The 25,485-nt window shown below is 42.6% G+C and overlaps 1 protein-coding gene across 1 annotated transcript in view; it reads left to right on the top strand.

Annotated features, from left to right (window-relative positions):
* Positions 1-25,485, top strand: part of pip5k1ca (phosphatidylinositol-4-phosphate 5-kinase, type I, gamma a) — a 76,899-nt gene that overhangs the window by 21,000 nt on the left and 30,414 nt on the right. The window contains 4 exon segments of the mRNA XM_029632391.2: positions 10,933-10,964; positions 12,326-12,412; positions 13,149-13,279; positions 15,346-15,463. Coding sequence (XP_029488251.2) covers positions 10,933-10,964; positions 12,326-12,412; positions 13,149-13,279; positions 15,346-15,463 — 368 coding nt within the window.

The following is a 25,485-nucleotide window of genomic DNA, read 5'->3' as shown; positions in this document are numbered from 1 at the left end:
CTATCATTCATGACTCTTAGGGCATGCAGTTGACTCTAGTCATTGATTGATTTTAAAGGCTTCATTCGCATTGACAAACATTTAAGTAGAGGCAGCGCGACGAGATTTAAATTGACATATGTACAGAAACTTTTCAATTTACGTTACATCCTTGCCTAACCTTTTTGTTGAGGCTGGCAACGTGACATTGTGGCGCTGCAGCTCCACATTTACCATAAATATCAGTATCACAGTAGTCACTGACTAGCCAGGAAGCTTGCAAGCTATTCAACAATGCAAGCAAATTTTCCTCTAAAACATATTAGCTAGCAACGCTCTTGAATAATGCAACCAAACCATATCACTCTTGAGTAATGAAATAATTCACAAACACGAGCAGACGATTTAAATGGGGTTTCCTCATTCGTACACACATTAGCTAAATGTAGGGTTAGCATGTATTTCGCAAGACAATGACATAGCTAGCTAGCTATTAGAAAATCAAATAAAATTTTATTGGTCCCATACACGTGGTTAGCAGATGTTATTGCGAGTGTAGCGAAATGGTAACAGGTCATATCTAAAAAATTCCACAACAAAACGTAATACACACAATCTAGTAAAGGAATGGGTTGAGAATATATACAGTGGGGCAAAAAAGTATTTAGTCAGCCACCAATTGTGCAAGTTCTCCCACTTAAAAAGACGAGAGAGGCCTGTAATGTTCATCTTAGGTACACTTCAACTATGACAGACAAAATGAGGGGGGAAAAATCCAGAAAATCACATTGTAGGATTTTTTATGAATTTATTTGCAAATTATGGTAGAAAATAAGTATTTGGTCACCTACAAACAAGCAAGATTTCTGGCTCTCACAGACCTGTAACTTCTTCTTTAAGAGGCTACACTGTCCTCCACTCGTTACCTGTATTAATGGCACCTGTTGGAACTTGTTATCAGTATAAAAGACACCTGTCCACAACCTCAAACAGTCACACTCCAAACTCCACTATGGCGAAGACCAAAGATTTGCAAATAAATTCATTAAAAATCCTACAATGTGATTTTCTGGATTTCTTTTCTTCTCATTTTGTCTGTCATAGTTGAAGTGTACCTATAATGAAAATTACAGGCCTCTCATCTTTTTAAGTGGGAGAATATGCACAATTGGTGGCTGACTAAATACTTTTTTGCCCCACTGTATATACTGTATTCTATTCTACTGTATCTTAGTCTATGCCGCTCTGACATTGCTCGTCCAAATATTCATATATCCTTAATTCCATTCCTTTAGATTTGTGTGTATTGTTGTGAAATTGTTCGTTTTTACTAGTTAGATATTACTGAACTGTTGGAGCTAGAAACACAAGAATTTCACTACACCCGCAAAAACATCTGCTAAACACGTGTATGTGACAAATAACATTTGATTTGATTTAACATTATGTCCACCCTGTGCAACAGCTTGAGGTCTGACTCTGTTTGACTCATACGTCCAAGATGTGATGTGAGTCTCATGTAATTCTCTCTAAAGACTTCTAGACCTAGTCTGTGTGTAAAGGTGTCCTGCTTGTGCTCTCAGACAGAAATCATTGAACTAGAGGTCGACTGATTAATCAGAATGGCTGATTAATTAGGGCCGATTTCAAGTCGGTATTTTTGGGCGCCGATTTCCCCGATTTAAAAACAAACAAAAAAACATGTTTACACCTTTATTTAAGCTCTTAAAGCTAGGGGGCAGAATTTTCACTTTTGAATAAATAGCGTGCCCAATTTCAACTTCCTGCTACTCATGCCAAGAATATAAGAATATAAGATATGCATATTATTCATATTATTCAGATTTGGATAGAAAATACTCTGAAGTTTCTAAAACTGTTTGAATCATGTCTGTGAGTATAACAGAACTTATGTAGCAGGCAAAACACCGAGGACTAACTGTTCAGATTTTTTTTCTTTCCCCTCTCTGTTCACTATATTGTCTTTGCCATTGGATATTTAATTTTCAGTTCCTTCCGCTTCCACACGATGTCGCCAGTCTTTGGAATATGGTTGAGGTTATTCCTTTGTGCTATGAAGAAGTAGGCCAATTGGGAACTGGGGACACTTTTGTGAGTTGCGCAAGACGTGAAAAGCAGTGCTGGTTTCTTTTTGTTCCTGTATTGAATACAGATTGCCGCATCTACAATTTGATCGATTGCATTTGCGTAACAGGCAGGCAAGGTAAAAATCTGTCCCGGCCTGTTCCTAGGCCGTCATTGAAAATGAGAATGTATTCTTAACTGACTTGCCTAGTTAAGATACAAGTGCATCGGTCCGCGGACCCCAAACCGATCCAAATGTAGCATGCATCGGTCAGAAAATCGATTAAAACGTTATGAATCGCTGGTTCACCCAATTTCTATTTTTATTTTTATTTTTTACATTCTTTCTACCTTCCAAAAATACCTCTCATCTTTTGTGACAACTGATGTGTCCTCCCCTTCAGTGTTGAACTGCATGTAACTGTGTTGACAGTCACTGATCTGCAAGTCATTTAAGCAGCCCCAGGCAATAACAGCCTAGTCAAACTGTGCCCAGTTTCGCACGCTTACCAACGCCAGGTAGGCGGCCTGTTCCTGATCTTGCACATCTGCACGTCACCTTCAGTATTCAAATGCTAAAATGTCTTTATGTGATGTTAGGCTTTATTAGTTGAATGAAAACCTGTGTCATTTGCTAGGTTATTGTTATCAATGTACTGTTAACATTTTTATCAAAGTAAGGGGGGGTGAAATCCAAAGTTGTGCTATATATTCATTGGTTATGGCATAGCTCATTTTTAAATGATAAATATTGATACATTAATAGTTTTTAAACATTTAATCTGATGGTGATTTCAGAACCAAAGTGTGGGGACAAAGAACATCGGCTACATTGCCCCCCCCCATCTGATAATGTTAGTGAGGTGGTTCTCTAATCAAACCGAATTGCACTGAAACTGAAACGTACCTTTCCTGTATTGTATCCAAGCTCAAATCATCTGGCCACCTATTTCACAAGTTTGTTACCGACTTTGTAAGGACACATTTTAGCTCCTTATTCAACCCTAGTACCTCCATATGAAGCTGCGGTTGAGCCACATATGGTCAGCCTCTTGCTGAGTCCAGATGTTATGTCTAGCCTAACCCAGGAGTTTGGGAAGGTGTGCACTGCTACGGTCGCACCCATATAGCATTTACACTATGGATCCTGAGCCAGACAGACTCTAGGTAAACAAGAGCATTAGCTCTTAGTCACCAGAGCAAGATGTGCTTCTCTCAGCAACCAACACCATGATTATTTGTGGTCTACTGAGTGAAACAGAACCTAGCTACTACTCATGTTTTTAAACTGCTATGGTCCCCTCTGTTCACCCTAAAAGGACTTTCATGCTGCTCACAAATTCTCTTGACAGTTTCGGGGATCAGCGAGGGATAATTGCTCAGCTCTGATCCAAGGCCCCAGTAAGTGATGAAAACAAGGTAGGGGGAAGAGCGAGGGAGAGAAATCCCCGTCCCCCTCTTCTCTCAGCCTGAAGCTACTGCCCAGTGGTCTTACAGGAGCACACATCTCCAGGGAGGATATGCTCTCACACACACACACACACACACACACACACACACACACACACACACACACAGGACACCCAAAGAATTGGTGTGCATAGGACTTGGTAAACATTCCACTGTCTACTAGACTGTGTGGGGAAGTAAACCAAAGTCCTTTAAAAAAACAGAGGTACATTTTTATAACATGGTCTAGATGTGTTCTTAGTACACCCATCCTCCTGACAGATTCACATAATTAGTCGGCCCAGTATTGACACATTGTGCTCTGCAGATGGTCGTATCCTGTCTACTGTAGGTCTTGGAACGGATGAGTCCTATTCATCAGCATACCACACCCTGTTATGTCACAACATTTGGTTAGAGAAACTGGCTATGATTAAGCACGCCAATCCATGTTAATGTGTATTGACATCTGTGTGTGCTGGAGCATGTTGTTTATCAGACCACGATCTTTGTCTGTCCCAGCCAAGCAGGGTTTCTGGGTGAATGACAGAGTCATGCTGGGTCCATCTCCAGCATACTGTCCATCATTCCCATTGAGACAGATAGGAGACTGAGCATTGAGTCAGAGGGCTGCCAGTGTCAGAGACAGCAGAGGCTCCACTCAGGCAGGCAGTGTTAAGCCCTAAGGAGTTAATGTTAGAGCCCTGTGAAGCAGTGCATTGTGGACTTGGAGAGACTGGCTTGCCTTTACTGCTGCATTTTATAAGGGTCAAGCCCTTACATGTACATCAATGCATAATTTTTGAGAAAGTTCAAATTGCCAATGTGTATCTTGCAGTAGCCTAAAATTAGGATTTGGCTGTAAGTGACCGCATTCCAGGCCATGACAAGACACAGGAGGTCTGTGGAGATTTTGAGTCTATAAGTCTACAGTCATTGAGACCCAAGCAGTCGGCAGAGCGGACTAGGTATTAATAAAGATACAATGTATTAATTTGCTTTGAAGTTCAGTTTGGGTTGTGGTTTTGAAAGAAAATGTACTAAGCACTTTTGCCATCTGGTCTCAATGGATCAGTCTTTTAAAAATGTCAAAAGTTAGAGAAGCAGTATTGACCATGTAGCCTAGCCATTGTCTTTCATGGAGAGGAAAGGCCACAAAAATGTTGTTTTTGGCAATGGTAGTCAGTGTGCCAATACACCAGGTTCCATCTTGTGTTTCACTATATTGTTATTGTCCTGCTTTCAAAGGAAACAACACCTACTTGTCCTGAAAAGCCTCTACTATGTCCTGTCCTTCATGTCAGCTGGGTGAGTTAGGGGATTACAGTACTACTCATTGAGTGACTTTGACTTGGACACGATGTTGCTTAGACTAGTGTTTGTCTATTCTGAAGCTCCATTATGGAACAAAGAGACCACATAACCCAATATATTTTATAGGGCTGAACATGATTACTTATTCAGGTCACTTTAGCAGTTTCACCCCTGGGCAGTTATCTCCATTGCTGCACCATCAAACGTTCTACATTCCAATTTGGATATCAGTCTATTTTTTTATTTTTATGAATCAGTCAATCCCGGAAGTGAATTGAAATTACATTCATATTAGTTATTTCTTTCAATCCCTAAACTGACTGAATTAAAAAGGAATTGACCTCAACCCTTTGTATGTTTTGGTGTCCCAAACATACAGTATAATGCTAGTGTCTTTAGAAGACACCATTGAGATGACTGCTGGCAGACTCCATTGAGCAGCAGCTCAGCCCACCCATAGGTCTCAATGACTGTTGCTTTTTATTAACTCAGAGCTGCTATTGATCAAAATGGAGCCTCAGTTGGCTTCATGAAAAGCTATAAATCTCCCCCAGGCACAGGCTGTATCCACTGTCAGCTATATACTGACTGCATATTACATGTCACTAAGTGGTTATGTTGACTAGACTATCATTTCAATGCAAGAATGAATTGTGTTTTAAGTTGTGGTATGGTTTGCCCATTTAAGATGTGTTTTGGAGTGCTAGTCCAGCCATTCTCTATCTGTGGGTTACTGGTATGCCATCTGTTGGCGTGTGGGTAATACAGGGTAATACTGCCGGTTACTGTAATTGCAAGGAATGTGTTAAGCCTAAACGGTTTAGCATTAGTAAAGTTGATGGTTTCTTAATTATGAGTGTGGTAACTCAATTGTCTCAGTTGGGGAGGAATGGGTGAAATCTGACAATTTAGTGACGTCTTGGTCACACTGGAGCAGACAGAGTCAATTACCTCACTACCGCAACTTTCCATCCCGACTTGGACCAAAAACAGAGGAGGAGGGAAGGAGAGGGCAACTTGTGATCTAGAGAGAGACAAAGGTGTTGTCCACCATCAGGGTTTTGTGGTGGCCCGTCTACTTCTGTGGATTCAATACTCAACAACATACAGGCCTTGCTTTTTTTCAAACCTAATTTTGTTGCCCTGCTTTTGTTTTGGCCTAACTTTAATTGCAGCGGAATGAGTAAAATGAATAAAATATAGGCCTACTTAAACTGAAGGCACAAGCAGCAAATATAATTGTTGTGTGTGACTAGGGCTGTGACGGTCTTGGAATTTGAGGTTACGGTAATTGGCCAGGCCAATGTACACATTGACCGACATAACCGTTCAGGGGGAGGTAAAAAAAAGAAGGGGGGGGGGGGGGGGTCACAATTCTGTTTGTAACTTGTTTACATGGATATGCTTCTTAATTCAAATGTATTTTAAACAAGCAATTACACTTCATTGTTATCATGGCATTTAATTATTATTGTTCAGGTTATTACTTCTAAATATGAATCAACAAATGAATAAATGCCGGGTTAACTGCTGTAACTGCTGTAACTGTAACTGCTGTAACTGCTGTAACTGCTGTAACTGCTGCTGCAGTCATTTGATGGCAGTGGTATTGACATATTGAGATAAATAATGTAGCTTAAACCTCTGAAAATAGGACTTTTACAAGATTAAATCATGACAGGAACGTTTTGATTCTTATTAAAGAGTCCAGACAGGCTACTTTATGAAACTTTTTGAATCGACATATACACTTACCATGAGTGTATAAAACATTAGGATTGAAACAATACCTATTGATGACTTGGCAAATACTACTGTATACACTGAGTATACAAAACATTAAGAACACCTGCTCTTTCCATGACAGACTGACCAGGTGAAAGCTATTACATTTAAGACATTTAGCAGACGCTCTTATCCAGAGCGACTTACAAATTGGTGCTTTCACCTTATGACATCCAGTGGAACAGCCACTTTACAATAGTGCAAGTCTTTTAAGGGGGGGGGGGGGTGAGAAGGATTACTTTATCCTATCCTAGGTATTCCTTAAAGAGGTGGGGTTTCAGGTGTCTCCGGAAGGTGGTGATTGACTCCGCTGTCCTGGCGTCGTGAGGGAGTTTGTTCCACCATTGGGGGGCCAGAGCAGCGAACAGTTTTGACTGGGCTGAGCGGGAACTGTACTTCCTCAGTGGTAGGGAGGCGAGCAGGCCAGAGGTGGATGAACGCTGTGCCCTTGTTTGGGTGTAGGGCTATGATTCCTTATTGATTTCACTTATTAAATTAACTTCAATCAGTGTAGATAAAGGGGAGGAGACAGGCTAAATAAAGATTTTTAAGCCTTGAGACATGGATTGTGTATGTGTGCCATTCAGAGTGTGAATGCTGATTTTCATCTTTTGTCTTGCCCGAACACACACCTCCATAAAAGCACCCATCAGTCAAAGCCACCAGCGTATGTCAGACACAAGCAAATATTTCTCCATTATTTAAAGAAATGTTTAAATCAAGGCTTACCTTAACGCTTTCCGAAATTAGGCTATAAGATAAATGATGAAGGGGACAGCTATGCTATAGTATGAAGATGAAACTGACAATCATTAACATAGAAACAAATACACATGTCCATAGCCTAGCCTATTCATCAACGGCACTGATTATCGAGGGTGTTAGAAAGATTTTTCAGACACTGTGAGGAACTATTATAATGCGTGAGGTGAAGAACAAATGACTGAGAAGCCTAGCAGGGCTCTGTCAACAGGACAGAGAAACAAGACACACGCTCATTAACACATGGATGGCGAAAATGATGGTATGAAATACACCAAAAACGTTTTTCTCACAAGTGTAGCAGGTTGTGAACTCTGTAAACAACTTTTCCACTCCGAGAATGATGATAATAATAATAATTATTATTATTATTAAACAGCATGATCATTACACAGGTGCACCTTGTGCTGGGGACAGTAAAAGGCCACTCTAAAATGTGAGTTTTGTCACACAACACAATGCCACAGATGTCTCAAGTTTTGATGGAGCGTGCAATTGGCATGTTGGCAGTAATGTCCATCAGAGCTGTTGCCAGAAAATGTCATGTTAATTTCTCTACCATAAGCCGCCTCCAATGTTGTTTTAAAAAATTTGGCAGAACATCCAACCGGCCTCACAACCACAGACCATGTGTAACCACGCCAGCCCAGGACCTCCACATCAGGGTTCTTCACTATCGGGATTGTCTGAGACCAGCCAACTGGACAGCTAATGAAACTGAGGAGTATTTTTGTGGGGAAGCCCTTTTGTGGAAAAAAACCCATTCCTATTGGGTGGGCCTGTTCAGTGTAGATTTAGATAGAATGTAGATTAACCTCAGATAATGATGTTGCGATACAAAGACTTGGCACTCCACATGAAAAGTTTGCCGACCCAGCGGTTGCAAATTACCGGCAACTTCAGGATCGTAACTGCAGAATCTGCGAAGACCATCAGTAGCGGAAGGAGAAGGGTCGGAACAGTTTAAAAAAAATCTGGTTAGGTTATATTGATATCTTGCTCCCTCTTAAGTCATTTGTGTGTTATTTAATCAAACAGCATGCTTAAAGCATCAGACAAGTTGATTTTATTAAAACACATATGCTATGTCATATATGGAAAAATACATGTTTTAGAATTTTGACCACTCAATTGGTTGAAAGAAAAGACGACTCTAGGTCGACCAATGTTTTTTTTGTTGCCTAATTTGTGAGGATGATTGCATGAGAAAGTCAACAGTACAACATAGACCATAATACAGCCATCTCCCAAGTGGCGCAGCGGTCTAAGGCACTGTATCTCAGTGCAAGAGGCATCACTACAGTCCCTGGTTCGTATCCAGGCTGTATCACATCCGGCCGTGATTGGGAGTCCCATAGGGCGGCGCACAATTGGCCCAGCATCGTCCAGGTTTGGCTGGGCTACTATTTACCATATATCAAATCAAATCAAATGTATTAATATAGCCCTTCGTACATCAGCTGATATCTCAAAGTGCTGTACAGAAACCCAGCCTAAAAACCCAAACAGCAAGCAATGCAGGTGTAGAAGCACCTTGTAGAATATAAATTCTACAAACTGCAAACCCAGAGCAAGAATAGGTAAATAAACTATCAGTTTAAGCGTGTGATAGGGAGAGGTACGCCGGTAAGGTGAGGCTGAACTATCACACACAGTAGGCTTGTTCATTCTCCCCTGGTCTGTTAAGTTTAGACACTTGGGCTCATTTAGCTGATGGCCAGGAGGCACTTAGCGAGTGACCTTGAGGGAGGTGACTGATGCACGTGGAAATTAGCGAGAGGACAGGACACTTCCAGAATGCCTTTGTCCCATGACTCCCTCCGTCCCTCCCTATCATCCACTACTAATGGACTCGCTGCTAATGGCTTTATGTGGCAAAAAAGCTAACAGATTACCTGGTCTGCTTAGTACTTCCCAGGACTGGTTGGTTTTTATTGTGATGAGTAGGCTATATTTGTTTATCCCCCTGCACAGCTTTGTAATACATGGGGATGGTCTTCACTGGTTCTGCCATGTAATCGACATGGTTCATTGACTAGACCTCAATCTCTCCCTAAGTCAGGAGCACATGGGAGTGACCGATCCCATTGGAAACCTCACCAGCGCCATATCTGCCTTGTAGGTTTCAAGGTCTTCTTCACACAATGACACAATCAGTACTCTCAAAGAACTGGAAAATGGACCGAAGAAGTGCTCCAGTCACCACCATGCGATTTGAAGGCAACAAAATGGAAAAGAAACCAGTGAAGCTTGTAGCAAATCCATATAGATTACGACCAGTCAGTCAGACCTTTATGGTGGCGAAGATCTGATGAAGTGTTCACAAAAAACAAAATGCCTGGAAACCTGTGGCTGTCTGAACGGCTGTAGGCATGCAGAAGCAAAATGGCTCTAGTCTAGTAAGATACAAGGGGAAACGAGCCCACTGTTCACAGGGCAAAATGACAGGGGGGCTTTTATAAAGAAAACAGGAACGGAGGAAAGCCTTAGGGTCTGCCTGGTAACAAGGAGGATAGGCACCTCTCTCCTCTCACTCTAACCATCTGCATTGTCAACATTCTCAGTCTCAACGTGGTTGGATGTAATGTATTTTTTTTCTTCTTTATGCAATGTTCCAGGCTGCCTGCAGAAGGATTGCATTGGCACGTTTTGGCTTGATCATCCCTCAGCAAAGCTGTGTGTGACAGAGGGAGCGAGTGAATTACAGAGCTGGAGGGGAGGAGATGGAGGAGTGCTGGCTGAGTCACATGGGCAACCAGAGGAAGCAGGCAGGCAGACTTTAGCACTGCAGCTTAAAGGAGAAAAACATTCAGAGAACATGCAGATTCTCCTCTTTGCGGCCCTCTGTCATCACATCGCCTACTCCCGTTGCCTTTCACACCTGGTGTAGCCTATAACGCATTCTTATTCTAAATGAATGTATTTCTATAGGCCATTCAAATTGCACTATTACTGTCTGCGTGTTACTCATGTTAAATAGACAAGCCTAATAATAACAATGTCGGTGTGAACCACTGTCAGCTTTAAATGCCTCAGTCAGTCAGTGTATTGACTCTTGATGTAATCAGCTCACTGGCGTCTAGTGTTAATACTCCTAAGAGTGAACTGAATCAATCAAGCCAGTAGTGTGTTGTGTTGTGTTGTGCTATCTGAGCTCCCCTCTCAGTCCTTCATTATGCTAAGTGGCAAAATTGGCTACAATTGTGGATCTATTTCAGGCCAGCTGGGGAGAACAGAACAGCAGAGCTCACTGATTACTTCCTTTGTTGTTTACGTCTTCACATCGCATGGTTTTATGGAATGGTAGAAATGCTGGAGTGGGACTGGTGATGGGTGGATGATACGGATTACCAGGAGGAATGAGCATGGTATAGTGATTTGGTAACCATCCCCTCCACTACCTGCCCCCCACTGTTTTTTACACTTAACATATGGGACTTCTGTTTGTTCCTTCTAACACTAATGATGTGAAGTAATGGAGCCCCTCGTAGGACTCACGCTGTCTCTCTCCCTCTCTCTCCTATCTCTCTCTCCCATTTCTCTCTCTCTCTCACACAGACTATTCTGCTAGAAAAGCACACATCACAGAGGTAATGTACTTGCTTATTTTACTTTTATTTAGCCCATATGACCGTGAAATACATTTGACTCTTCCTCCCTGACATGCCCTTTACGTTAACCCCCCTCTCCTCACTGTGATCCTACACACACCATTCCCCTATACTCTGTATGTGTTCTGACTGCTACACACACCATTTCCCTATACTCTGTATGTGTTCTGACTGCTACACACACCATTTCCTATACTGTATGTGTTCTGACTGCTACACACACCATTTCCCTATACTCTGTATGTGTTCTGACTGCTACACACACCATTTCCCTATACTCTGTATGTGTTCTGACTGCTACACACACCATTTCCCTATACTCTGTATGTGTTCTGACTGCTACACACACCATTTCCCTATACTCTGTATGTGTTCTGACTGCTACACACACCGTCTCCATCTACTTTGATCCCCATGCAAGTCAATCCTCATGGTGTGTGATCTCTGTTTGCTACACTCTATATAAAGACTTCAGCATCAGTATGCTCAGGGGTAGTGAGGGAATCTCCATAGGGACTGCTATGGTTATAAGCCCCTTCCATGTTCCACTCTGCCCTGTGATGAGAAGCACCCACTCTCAATTTGGCTGCGTAATCTGGGAGGATAGAGGTTAGAAAGAGGAGCTTGAAGGGGCACTCAGTCCACTCAGAAGGCTTAGTGACACATTTACAAAGCGTTCACACCTGTGTCAAGTTTGCACTTGTGATTTTCAAAGGGGAATACAGGACAAAATAAATCAAAGCTGACAAATGTGAAACTGTCCTTGTACCTCTATTGATATTCAGGAAAAACTCTAGATCACCTTGACTCCACACACAATCAATACATTTTAAGTTCAGGCTATAACACTCTACAATGTGGAAAAAGTCAAGGGGTCTGAATACTTTCTGAAGGCACTCACTTTCACATACTCTGCTGCTACGCTGTTTGTCTATCCTGATTGCCTAGTCACTTTTACCCCAATCTATATGTACATATTGCCTACATTACCTCAACTGCCTCGTACCCCTGCACATTGACTCGGCACCGGTGCTCCTTGTACAGTATATAGCCTCGTTATTGTTATTTTATTGTGTTACTATTTCCTTTTTAAGTAAGTAAGCATTTCACGGTAAAGTCTTCACCTGGCGCATGTGAATACATTTGATTAGATTTACCTTTTGTTCCTCATTTGATGTGTTTATTATTGAAAAGAACAGGTGAAAACTTCACACTGGTGCTGCAAACGCTTGATAAACACTAACCTCAGGTGTTCGTGTTGTTAGTGTTGTCAGCCCATAGAAGTGAGTATCGGTCTAAATATGTGTCTTAACCACTCTGCTCCATCCTCTGGCCAACAGCTGCCTGGTGTCTCGGGTCTACCTGGCCAGGGGAAGAGGATGGGCCACAGGGGAGTGGACGCGTCCGGAGAGACCACCTACAAGAAGGTAGGCAGTCGGCACCATCTCCCCGGATTTTAGCCAGTCAATCAATTAATTAATCAAGCATATAGGGATCACATATAGTGCCTGCGCCTTTTACAAATGCCTCACAGCAAAGCAGCCAAACCCCCAATAGAACAAGCCAAGACATTGGCAAGGAACAACTCCCTTGGTAGGCACTTGGCAATGGTCCTTTATGCACAGTTAGGCTACAGCTGTGTGCAGGCAAAGCAGAGAAGGGACATAGCTCTGTAAGCCTGCACACTGTACTCTCCACTTATACTATATGTTTTATGGTCACATACACTTGATAGGTGCAGTGAAGTGTTTTGTTTTACATGGTCAGTCATAGTAGTACGGCACCCTGGGGCAAATCAGGGTTAAGTGCCTTGCTTAAGGGCACATTGACAGTTTTTGGGGTATTTTTTATATATGTGAGAAGGCATAAAGAAAAGACACTGCAGAGCAATCCGAGTGTGTCTCACAGATAACCACTACTCCGACCCGATTCATCCACCCTGTCTGTCTTTAGCACGTTACACTATAGGTATTCTGGTTTGCGTGTCTGAGTGAGTCAATGTTTTGCCTCTTTAGTGTAGAATTTAGTCCCGTCTGAGAGCTGAGCTAATGGAGCTTGTAAATCGTAAGATTTCTCAATGAATACAAATGAGTGGTAGTCCACCAAGCTCAGAAATGTCTTAAGTATTTCCCTAACCCCCACCATCTCTCTCCTCTCCCCCAGACCACGTCCTCCGCCCTGAAAGGTGCCATCCAGCTGGGCATCGGCTACACGGTGGGCAACCTGAGCTCCAAGCCTGAGAGAGACGTCCTCATGCAGGACTTCTATGTGGTGGAGAGCATCTTCTTCCCCAGGTAACCACACCATCAGGGCAGCACACAGCTTTGTGACATTATTAGAATGAGGCCTTTCAAATATATCTGAGATTTCTGACCGATCACAAAACTGATCCTAGAGATGTTCTTTTGATGGTAAGTCGTTCGTTATTTACACTAGAAGGATTCCTTCATAGTGGCGCAGCGGTCTAAGGCATTGCATCTCAGAGCAAGAGGCCTCACTACAGTCCCTGGTTCAATTCCAGGCTGTATCACATCCGGCCGTGATTGGGAGTCTCACAGGGCAGCGCACAATTGGCCCAGCGTTGTCCGGGTTTGGCCGTGATATGTCGTAGTTGTAAATAAGAATTTGTTCTTAACTGACTCACCTAGCTAAATAAAGGTTCAATTGAAAATATATTTTTTTAACCTTTATTTAACTAGGCAAGTCAATTAAACAAATTCTTATTTACAATGACAGCCTACCAAAAGGCCTCCTGCGGGGACGGGGGCTGGGATTAAAAATATAGGACAAAACACACATCACAACAAGAGCGACACCACAACACGAGATAAAGAGAAACCTAAGATGACAACATAGCATAAAACACATGACAACACAGCATAATTAATAGCAACACCACATGACAACGACATGGTAGCAGCACAAAACATGGTACAAACATTATTGGGCAGCACAAAGGCAAGAAGGTAGAGACAACAATACATCACACAAAGCAGCCACAACTGTCAGTAAGAGTGTCCATGATTGAGTCTTTGAATGAAGAGATTGAGATAAAACTGTCCAGTTTGAGTGTTTTTGCAGCTCATTCCAGTCACTAGCTGCAGCGAACTGAAAAGAGGTGGGACCCAAGGATATGTGCGCTTTGGGGACCTTTAAAAGAATGTGACTGGCAGAACGGGTGTTGTATGTGGAGGATGAGGGCTGCAGTAGATATCTTCGATAGGGGGGAGTGAGGCCTAAGTGGGGTTTATAAATAATCGTCAACTAGTGGGTCTTGCGATGGGTATACAGAGATGACCAGTTTACCAGGAGTGTAGAGTGCAGTGATGTGTCCTATGTGGCGCAATGGTAGCAAATCTGATGGCCGAATGGTAAAGAACATCTAGCCGATCTATAAATTACGTCTCCGTAGTAGAGGTCGACAGATTAATCGGAACAGCCGATTAATTAGGGCCGATTTCAAGTTTTCATAACAATCGGAAATCGAATGTTTGGGCACCGATTTAATCTATTTTTTTTTATATACCTTTATTTAACTAGGCAAGTCAGTTAAGAACACATTCTTACTTTCAATGACGGCCTAGGAACTGTGGGTTAACTACCTCAACAGATTTTCACCTTGTCAGCCCGGGGGAGCCAATCTCGCAATCTTATAGTTAACTAGTCCAATGCAATAACGACCTGATATTATCTAGCGTGTCCTGCGTTGCATATAATCTGACTGAGCATACAAGTATCTAAGTATCTGACTGAGCGGTGGTAGGCAGAAGCAGGCGCGTAAACATTCATTCAAACAGCACTTTTGTGCGTTTTGCTAGCAGCTCTTTGTTGTGCGTCAAGCATTGCACTGTTTATGACTTCAAGCCTATCAACTCCTGAGATGAGGCTGGTGTAACCGAAGTGAAATGGCTAGCTAGTTAGCGCGCGCTAATAGCGTTTCAAACGTCACTCGCTCTGAGCCTTCTAGTAGTTGTTCCCCTTGCTCTGCATGGGTAACGCTGCTTTGATGGTGGCTGTTGTCGTTGTGTTGCTGGTTCGAGCCCAGGGAGGAGCGAGGAGAGGGACGGAAGCTATACTGTTACACTGGCAATACTAAAGTGCCTATAAGAACATCTAATAGTCAAAGGTTAATGAAATACAAATGATAGATAGAGGGAATTAGTCCTATAATTCCCATAATAACTACAACCTAAAACTTCTTACCTGGGAATATTGAAGACTCATGTACCTCTGTTTTGGAGGTGTTCAGAACAAGGTTAAGGGCAGAGAAAGCTTGTTGGACACTAAGAAAGCTTTGTTGTAGAGCATTTAACACAAAATCCCATATCTAAAAGCCTTTCTCCTTCTCTCCTGGTCCCAGTGAAGGCAGCAACCTGACTCCAGCCCACCACTTCCCAGACTTCCGCTTCAAGACCTATGCTCCTGTGGCCTTCCGCTACTTCAGGGAGCTCTTTGGGATCAGGCCTGATGACTACCTGGTAAGAACATGTAACTCTATCCTTTTTCAACCATGACAACAGACATGAACACATAGCATGGTGTCACCATACATTAGATATCCAGAATGAACAGAGGAGCATTCATTTTCTATTTTTTACTTCTATTTTTTACTTAACACTTATTGTTCTTAACTTCTTAAAGCATTGCTGGTTAAGGGCTTGTAAGTAAGCATTTCACTGTAAGGTGCAAGGTGCACTGTTGTATTCAGTGCATTACAAATACAATTTGATTTAATAGGTCAGTGTTGAGGAATGGTTTTAGGGTAGCTAGTGCACCAATTCCTGATCCCACTTTTTATTTTGTTTTATTTATTTAACCTTTATTTAACTAGGCAAGTTAGTTAAGAACAAATTCTTATTTACACTGACGGCCTACCAAAAGGCAGAAGGCCTCCTGCGGGGGCTGGGATTATTATTATTATTTTTTAAATAATAACAAATAGGACATAACACACATCAGGACAAGAGAGAAAAAAACTACATAGAGAGAGACCTAAGACGACAACATAGCATGGCAGCAACACAACATGGCAGCACAAAACATGGTACAAACATTATTGGGCACAGACAACAGCGCAAAAGGCAAGAAGGTAGAGACAACAATACATCACGTGAAGCAGCCACAACTGTCAGTAAGTGGAGAGACCAGTTTACCAGGGGTGTAGAGTGCAGTGATGTGTCCTATAAGGAGCATTGGTGGCAAATCTGAATCCTGAATGGTAAAGAACATCTAGCCGCTCGAGAGCACCCTTACCTACCGATCTATAAATTATGTAGGTAGGATGGTCATCTGAATCAGCCCTGATATGTGCTTAGAGAAGGACAGTGTACCTTCTAGCCATACTCCCAAGTACTTGTATGAGGTGACTACCTCAAGCTCTAAACCCTCAGAGGTAGTAATCACACCTGTGGGGAGAGGGGCATTCTTCTTACCAATCCACATGATTTTTGTTTTGGAGGTGTTCAGAACAAGGTTAAGGGCAGAGTAAGCTTGTTTGACACTAAGAAAGCTTTGTTGTAGAGCGTTTAACACAACACAAGATACGGGGAGGGGCCAGCTGAGTATAAGACTGTATTGTCTGCATGTAATTGGATGAGAGAGCTTCCTACTGCTTAAGATATGTTGTTGATGTAAATTGAGAAGAGCGTGGGACCTAGGATCGAGCCTTGGAGTAATCTCTTGGTGACAGAAGCAGGTCTCTGTACAAAAGCTGTTCAGAGGCTCCCTGTATAGAGAGACTGAGGTATGCAGTCCACCTGCTGTGTCCTGGTCTTAGCCAACACTCCCACAGCCTGCTGCCCTCTCCCTCCCTCTCGGTCCAGCCTGATGCCAGCAGCACAGCAGGCAATGTAGCACCATGACTGGGAGCGTGATTTCTCCCACCAGACAGGCAGGCACGAGTCACTGCTGGAGAGAGATTGGGAAGAATATCAGGAGAGACGGGGGAGAGACAGGCAGGGTTGGAGAGTTTGGGAGAGCGGAAGAAATGGGATAAGAAATACTGTGTGGATGAATAGGGATATTAGACAGGGAGAAGCAGAGATGGGGACGGCGAAGGGAGAAATGGTGAGTAGAGAGGATGAAGGCTGGGGAGGGCCAGAGAAGGGTTGGGGGGTGCTATAAGAAGTCTGGGCAGAGAGATGGTTAGGCCCAGAGGAGGTCTGGGGAAGTGGTTAGTGTTGTGGCAGAGTGAGTCACTGCTCCTCCGTGAGTGGTCAGCAGTCTGGGCATGTGTTTATGTCTGTGTACATGAAAAATAGGATGCACACATGTCCTTGTGTGTTTCGCTATGACTAGGGCTGTGACGGTCATGGAATTTTGGATGGCGGTTAATTGTCAACCATAAAATAAAAACGTGCATTTTCTCCTGTCCTGTGCTGCTCCCGACTGCATAGGACTCAAATCAGGGATGTGATGATCCATGTTTACTGTCAACCCAGGCTGACAGCTAATTGAGGGTATATATAGCATGCTGCTGTTAACTATACGCTCTGTGGTCAAGTCAGTGTTCCCTATTTTTTTATTTACCCACTTTTTCTCCCCAATTTCGTGGTATCCAATTGTTTAGTAGCTACTATCTTGTCTCATCGCTACAACTCCCGTACGGGCTCGGGAGAGACGAAGGTTGAAAGTCATGCGTCCTCCGATACACAACCCAACCAAGCCGCACTGCTTCTTAACATAGCGCGCATCCAACCCGGAAGCCAGCCTCACCAATGTGTCGGAGGAAACACCGTGCACCTGGCAACCTTGGTTAGCGTGCACTGCGCCCGGCCCGCCACAGGAGTCGATGAGACAAGGATATCCCTACCGGCCAAGCCCTCCCTAACCCGGACGACGCTGGGCCAATTGTGCATAGCCCACGGACCTCCCGGTCACGGCAGAGCCTGGGCGCGAACCCAGAGTCTCTGGCGCCACCCAACCAACACAGGCCCAGTGTACCCTTTTTTTGGTAAGCCTTTTTTTGCATGCATTTCCTCATGCTCGTTTGCAACAACACTTTGCTGAAACAAGGAGCAACAAAGTTTCATCACGCTGTAAAGAGTCCATGTTACCGTGGAAACGGACTCAACTGCACGCAGGTCTTGTATTTTTTTAATGTCCTGCAGTCCCGTCTTCAGTCAGTTTAAAGCACTATAATTGTTCTACAACACAATTCTAAAACTGTCTGTTAGGTGTGGACCAGGCTTACTTTTACTTTACTGCTTTTGGGTAAAGTTTGTCGACTTAAATGAAGTTAATCAACAATAAACGGTTATACAATTACCCTGCCAACCCTAGCTATGACATAATAATGCGTGCGTGCGATAGACATAGTGTCATACCTCATAGCCCTTGTCACATTGTATCTGTGCTGGCTGACTGGCATTGTGTTTGGCTGTGTATCAACATGTACAGACACAATGCAATAATTTGGTCTTAGTTATTCCTTTGTTCCATTTCGGACAACAATGTACAGAGCTACAGTAGAGTATATGGGCAAATTCGGTTTGTATTGATTTTCTGAATAGCAAATAGCAGTGTACAGTAGTGGCCAAAAGTTTTGAGAATGACACACATATACATTTTCACAGTGTCTGCTGCCTCAGTTTGTATGATTGCAATTTGTATATACTCCAGAATGTTATTTGCCATGCGAATGAACTGAATCCCCAAAAAACATTTCCACTGCATTTCAGCCCTGCCACAAAAGGACCAGCCAGTGATGTCAGTGATTCTCTCGTTAACACAGGTGTGAGTGTTGACAAGGACAAGGCTGGAGATCACTCTGTCATGCTGATTGAGTTTGAAAAACAGACTGGAAGCTTCAAAAGGAGGGTGGTGCTTGGAATAATTGTTCTTCCTCTGTCAACCATGGTTACCTGCAAGGAAACACATGCCGTCATCATTGCTTTGCACGAAAAGGGCTTCACAGGCAAGGATATTGCTGTGACAATGCCTTTTCCAGCATGATGGAGCACCTTGCCATAAGGCAAAAGTGATAACTAAGTGGCTCGGGGAACAAAACATCAATATTTTGGGTCCATGGCCAGGAAACTCCCCAGACCTTAATCCCATTGAGAACTTGTGGTCAATCCTCAAGAGGTGTCGTGGACAAAGAAAAACCCACAAATTCTGACAAACTCCAAGCATTGATTATGCAAGAATGGGCTGCCATCAGTCAGGATGTGGCCCAGAAGTTAATTGACAGCATGCCAGGGTGGATTGCAGAGGTCTTGAAAAAGAAGGGTTAACACTGCAAATATTGACTCTTTGCATCAACTTCATGTAATTGTCAATAAAAGTCTTTGACACTTATAAAATGCTGGTAATGATACTTCAGTATACCATAGTAACATCTGACAAAAATATCTAAAGACACTGAAGCAGCAAACTTTGTGAAAATGAATAATTGTGTTATTCTCAACTTTTGGCCATGACTGTACTGTACAGAAAATACACCAGTGTGCCTATTCCACAAACACAAACAACCATAATCCCCAAAATAACCCAGTCCACAGCTCCTTCCCTCCACTCCAGAGCTGTATGGGAGTAATTCATTGATTTTATTTATATTTTATTAGGATCCCCATTAGCCATCGCCAATGGCTACAGCTAGTCTTACTGAGGTCCGACATTATAGACAACGACTTTACAATTTACATGCATTTAAAACATGGTGTGTGTGTGTGTGTGTGTGTGTGTGTGTGTGTGTGTGTGTGTGTGCGCACAATCAGTTACACATACATGGCAGTTCATAGACACAACAAGTAGGTCACATGGGGTAGAGGTGTTGCTTTATTTGTTTGTTTAAACCATGTTTGCTGTTCACTTGCGCTATATGAGATGGAAGGGAGTTCCATGCACTCATGGCTCTGTATAATACTGTATGTTTCTTTAAATCTGTTCTGGACCTGGGGACTGTGAAAAGACGTCTGGTGGAGTAAGTGTGTTCTGGACCTGGGGACTGTGAAAAGACCTCTGGTGGCATGTCTGTTGGAGTAAGTGTGTGTCAGAGCTATACGTTGACCATGCAAACAATTTGGAATATCTAACGCATTAATGTTTCTTATACAAACAAGAAGTGATACAGTCAGCCTTTCCTCAAGAGACTGGCATGCATAGTATTGATATTAGCCCTCAGATTACAATGAAGAGCAAAAGGTGCCGCTTTGTTCTGGGCCGGCTGCAGCTTAACTAGGTCTTTCTTTGCAGCACTTGACCCATATGACTGGACAATAATCAAGATGAGATCAAACTAGAGCCTGCAGGACTTGCTTTGTGGAGTGTGGTGTAAAAAAATCAGAGCATCTCTATCATGGACAGACCTCTCCCCATCTTTATAACGATTGAATCTATATGTTTTGACCATGACAGTTTACAATCTAAAGTAACACCAAGTCATTTAGCCTCCTCAACTTGCTCAACAGCCACACCATTCATTACCAGATTCTGCTGAGGTTAAGAACTTAGGGAATGATTTTTTACCAAATTCAATGCTCTTAGTTTAAGAGATGTTCAGGACCAGTTTATTACTGGCCACCTATTCTAAAACTGACTGCAACTCTTTGTTTAAGGTTGCAGCGACTTCACTAGTTGCTGACGCGTATAGGGTTGAATCATCAGCATACATGAACACACAGGCTTTGTTTAATGCCAGTGGCAGGTCATTGGTAAAAATGGAAAAGAATAGAGTGCCAAGAGAAGCTTCCATTAAAGTGTTAAACTGTCCATTAAACTGTTGTGTATGCTATTGCCCCCACGTTGACCAGGCTATATATGAAATATAGTCTGCCTTCATTGTATTACAAAGCAACTTTATTGACCTGAAATTAGTACTGAATGCAGGTGAAACTAAATATGTATTGTTCTCTAGAGCGAATAAAAATAATGTTGATGATTTAAGCATGTGTACTTTGTCCATATTGATAGTGTCCCTGCTTACAAATATCTGGGCATCTGGATAGATGAAAAAGCTGTCTCTTAAAAAGCATATTGATGAGTTAGTTAAGAAGTTGATAATAAAAATGGGCTTCTTCTCTGTGTTCTATTAGATACAGTGGCTTGCAAAACTATTCACCCCCTTGGCATTTCCCTATTTTGTTGCCTTACAACCTGGAATTTAAATGGGTTTTGGGGTCTTGTATCATTTGATTTACACAACATGCCTACCACTTTGAAGGTGCAAAGCTTGGCACATCTAGCCACTGGGATTTTTGCCCATTCTTTAAGGCAAAACTGCTCCAGCTCCTTCAAGTTGGATGGGTTCCGCTGGTGTACAGCAATATGTAAGTCATCCCACAGATTCTCAATTGGATTGAGGTCTGGGCTTTGACTAGGCCATTCCAAGACATTTAAATGTTTCCCCTTAAACCACTCAAGTGTAGCTTCAGCAGTGTCCTTAGGGTCATTGTCCTGCTGAAAGGTGAACCTCCGTCCCATTCTCAAATCTCTGGAAGACTGAAACAGGTTTCCCTCAAGGATTTCCCTGTATTTAGCGCCATCCATCATTCCTTTAATTCTGTCCAGTTTCCAAGTCCCTGCAGATGAAAGAAATGGTGTTCTCGGGGTGATGAGAGGTGTTGGGTTTGCACCAGACATAGCATTTTCCTTGATGGCCAAAAAGCTCAATTTTAGTCTCATCTGACCAGAGTACCTTCTTCCATATGTTTGGGGAGTCTCCCACATGCCTTCTGGCGAACAACAAATGTTTGCTTATTTTTCTTCTTTAAGCAATGGCTTTTTTCTGACCACTCTTCTGTAAAGCACAGCTCTGTGGAGTGTACGGCTTAAAATGGTCCTTTTACTTTTGCAAGGCTCTGAATCCACGATATGGCAGAGTTTGAAAAGACATAACACATACATTTTTTTCAACAACATGTTATGACAAATAATATCAAAGGCAGGGGCACAACTTTGGTTTTTGAAGTGGGGGTGGGAGGCAGAACTTGGTGGGGGGTATGGGGGTCCTCTGCATCTGAAGCTAATTCCTGCATTTCTACACAATCTAATATGACCCATGGCCCTTCTAGCCGTCTCTATTTAGAACAACATAAAGTAAGCACAAATGCCCAGCCATCAAGCTAGGTAAGAGATCATTATTAAATATGTTTAAGAGATTGATAAGACTGAACTAGATCAATGATAATTCAATAATCAATATTGTGTTGCGACTTTAACCAATAGCCTACAAGACTTTTGATTGTCTTTTATTAAGACAGCTATATCAAATTTCTGCCACCAAACGCCCAACCCCCACCAGTCTAGTTAATAGCTCTCTCCCCAACTTCCTTCCCATCTTTTTTTGTATGTCTCAAGGAAAGGTTTGGAAAACAAACATTTTATTTAAAAAACACACACACCTACACATTAACACACAGCAACAGTACACCCTCCATATAATTCATATCATAGGCCTAATAGTTCTGTAGATCTCTTTCTAATTGCACACAATATAGCTGGGTCACCCCGTCCTGCCCCTAGGGGTCTAAGGCCCTGCAGCACCCAACCAAACACACCCCACTCAGCTTTAGGATCTTAGTGAAACATTCATTATTGGTATTAGTTGTGTTAGGCCAAGGCCAGAGTGTCAGCCAACAGTATGGCAGAACCCTAGGGCCAGGACTGCGCAGCCCAGCAACTAGTGATTGCTTAAATAGGTATCTCCCCTGACGTGGGCATGTTTTCAATACAGACTCATTTTGTCGTGCTGTATTCCATATAAGGCATCCAGACCTTGTGAAAATTGCCCAGTATTTCCTTATTCTTGTAATAAATAAAATCTAGTGATTCATAACTTGACATTACTTCCATCTGTTGTGGGAGGATAACCCACCTGTGAAATGGCAATGCATTTCCTAGGCGCTATAAATGCTAGGTTTCACAGTTTCTTCTGATAAGTCTCCAGTATCAACATTTCCAAGCAAACAAAAATGGGGATAAGGGAGAATCTGTAGACATGTTGAGATAAAATAACATACTCTTTGTCATAATTCAGCCAGCCTTCACAAGACCATAACAAATGCAAATATGTTCCCTTTTGTGTTTTATACTTCCAGCAGAGGAATTACATTTCTGTGTGCATGATATTCAGTTTCACTGGCATATAGGATGTTCTATGGATGGTCTTAAACTGCAGTCATTACATGAACATGACTGGGCATTCTAACATATCTGTATTCATTCATCATCAACAGCGTATCCCAGGTCTTCCTCACATTTTTGTTTGACATGTTTTGTGTCATCGGGAAAAGCCTCTATCAACCCAACCGTTTGGAAATTAACTTTAGAGGTTTCCCATAATGCCTTAAAATACTTTCAATCTTTGAAGCTTCTTGTATTTCCAATGTTTGCTGCAAAGAGAAAATAAAGTGTTGTATCTGCAAAAATTCCCCTCCGCTCCATCACAGACTGGTCTTCCCTGGCTGCCTGACCCTGATGAGACCCTTGTCACCATCTGACACTGCTCAGATGAGGCACGACAAAGAATTACTTTGGTGTACATTTATACATTGATTCCATCCATAAACAGAATCAATGGTTCATCAATTGAGATGACCATTATTCCCTGATCCCAGAATGTAACCTACCCATCAACTCAAGATGGAACTTTGTATCCATTCACTGATTGTTATAATATACTGCAAAATTCACGTGAGCTCTGTAGACTGGTCTTCCCTGTCTGTCTGACCTTGCTGGGACACCTGTCACCATCTGATCCCACTAAGACATGATGAGCATAGTGTTGTGTACTGACTGTGAACCATGACAGGGATGCCTGTAGAGCTGTTTATACCATGTCAGTGTGAAAAGTAGGGAATTCGCTAGGGAAACTGATAGATCAATAATGTTACATTGCTATACTGACTAATAAAAACTCACATTGCGCTGAAAAAATATATTGGTTTGCAATTGTTTAGCCCCTGGTTTCAATCGTTTGATTCAAGTCTACTGTGATTGAGGCAAAAAATAATAGCTATATTTTTCTGCCAAACAGCAGTTACCATCCCAACTAGAACAGTCAACTAAAGAGTATCCAGTTTCTGCTCTGCTTGTTTTTACAACTCTGAGAAAAAGCATAACACAGACAGCAGCTGCCTCTGTTCATAGAAAAAGGAGATGATTGTGGACTACAGGAAAAAGAGGACCGAGCACACCCCCATTCTCATCGACTGGGCTGCAGCGGAGCAGGTTGAGAGCTTCAAGTTCCTTGGTGTCCACATCACCAACAAACTAACATGGTGCAAGCACACCAAGACAGTCATGAAGAGCCTACGACAAAACCTATTTCCCCCGAGGAGACTGAAAATATTTGGTATGGGTCCTCAGATCCTCAAAAGGTTCTACAGCTGCACCATCGAGAGCAAATCTGGCAAATCTGACCACGACTCCAAAGTTTTAAGTTCCTCGGCATACACATCACAGACAAACTGAAATGGTCCACCCACCCTCGGGAGGTTGAAGAAATTTGGCTTGTCACCAAAAACACTCACAAACTTTTACAGAACAATCGAGAGCATCCTGTCGGGCTGTATCTCCGCCTAGTACGGCAACTGCTCGACCCACAACCGTAAGGCTCTCCAGAGGGTAGTGAGGTCTGCACAACGCATCACCAGGGGCAAACTACCTGCCCTCTAGGACACCACCCGATGTCACACCAAAAAAATCATCAGGGACAACAACCACCCAAGCCACTGCCTGTTCACCCTGCTATCATCCAGAAGGTCAGTGCAGGTGCATCAAAGCTGGGAGCGAGAGAGTGTTAAACAGCTTATATTTCAAGGTCATCAGACTGTTAAACAGCCATCACTTACATTGAGTGACTGCTGCCAACATATTGACTCAAATCTCTAGCCACTTTAATAATTAAAAATTGGATGTAATAAATGTTTCACTAGTCACTTTAAACAATGCCACTTTATATAATATACTGTATTCTATACCATCTACTGCATCTTGCCTATGCCGTTCAGCCATCGCTCATCGCTCCATATATTTATATGTACATATTCTTATTCATTCCTTTACACTTTTATATGTATAAGGTAGTTGTTGTGCAATTGTTAGATATTACTGCACGATCGGAACTAGAAGCACAAGCATTTCACTACACTCGCATTAACATCTGCTAACCATGTGTATGTGACCAATACAATTTTATTTGATTTCTGGTTGCATCACTGCCGGGTGTGGCAACTGCTCGGCCTCCGACCGCAAGGCACTACAGAGGGTAGTGCGAACGGCCCAGTACATCACTGGGGCCAAGCTTCCTGCCGTCCAGGACCTTTATACCAGGCGATGTCAGAGGAAGGCCCTTAAAATTGTCAAAGACTCCAGCCACCCTAGTCATATACTGTTGGTACTGGAGCTCCAAGTCTAGTTCCAAGAGGCTTCTAAACAGCTTCTACCCCCAAGCCATAAAAGTCCTGAACATCTAATCAAATGGCTACCCAGACTATTTGCATTGCCCCCCACTCTTTTACACAGCTGCTACTCTCTTTAGTCTATGCATAGTCACTTT

This window comes from Oncorhynchus nerka, linkage group LG24 (assembly GCF_034236695.1).
Source record: "Oncorhynchus nerka isolate Pitt River linkage group LG24, Oner_Uvic_2.0, whole genome shotgun sequence".
Classification (NCBI taxonomy): Eukaryota; Metazoa; Chordata; class Actinopteri; order Salmoniformes; family Salmonidae; genus Oncorhynchus; species Oncorhynchus nerka.
This window is presented reverse-complemented; position numbering and strand designations above follow the sequence as displayed.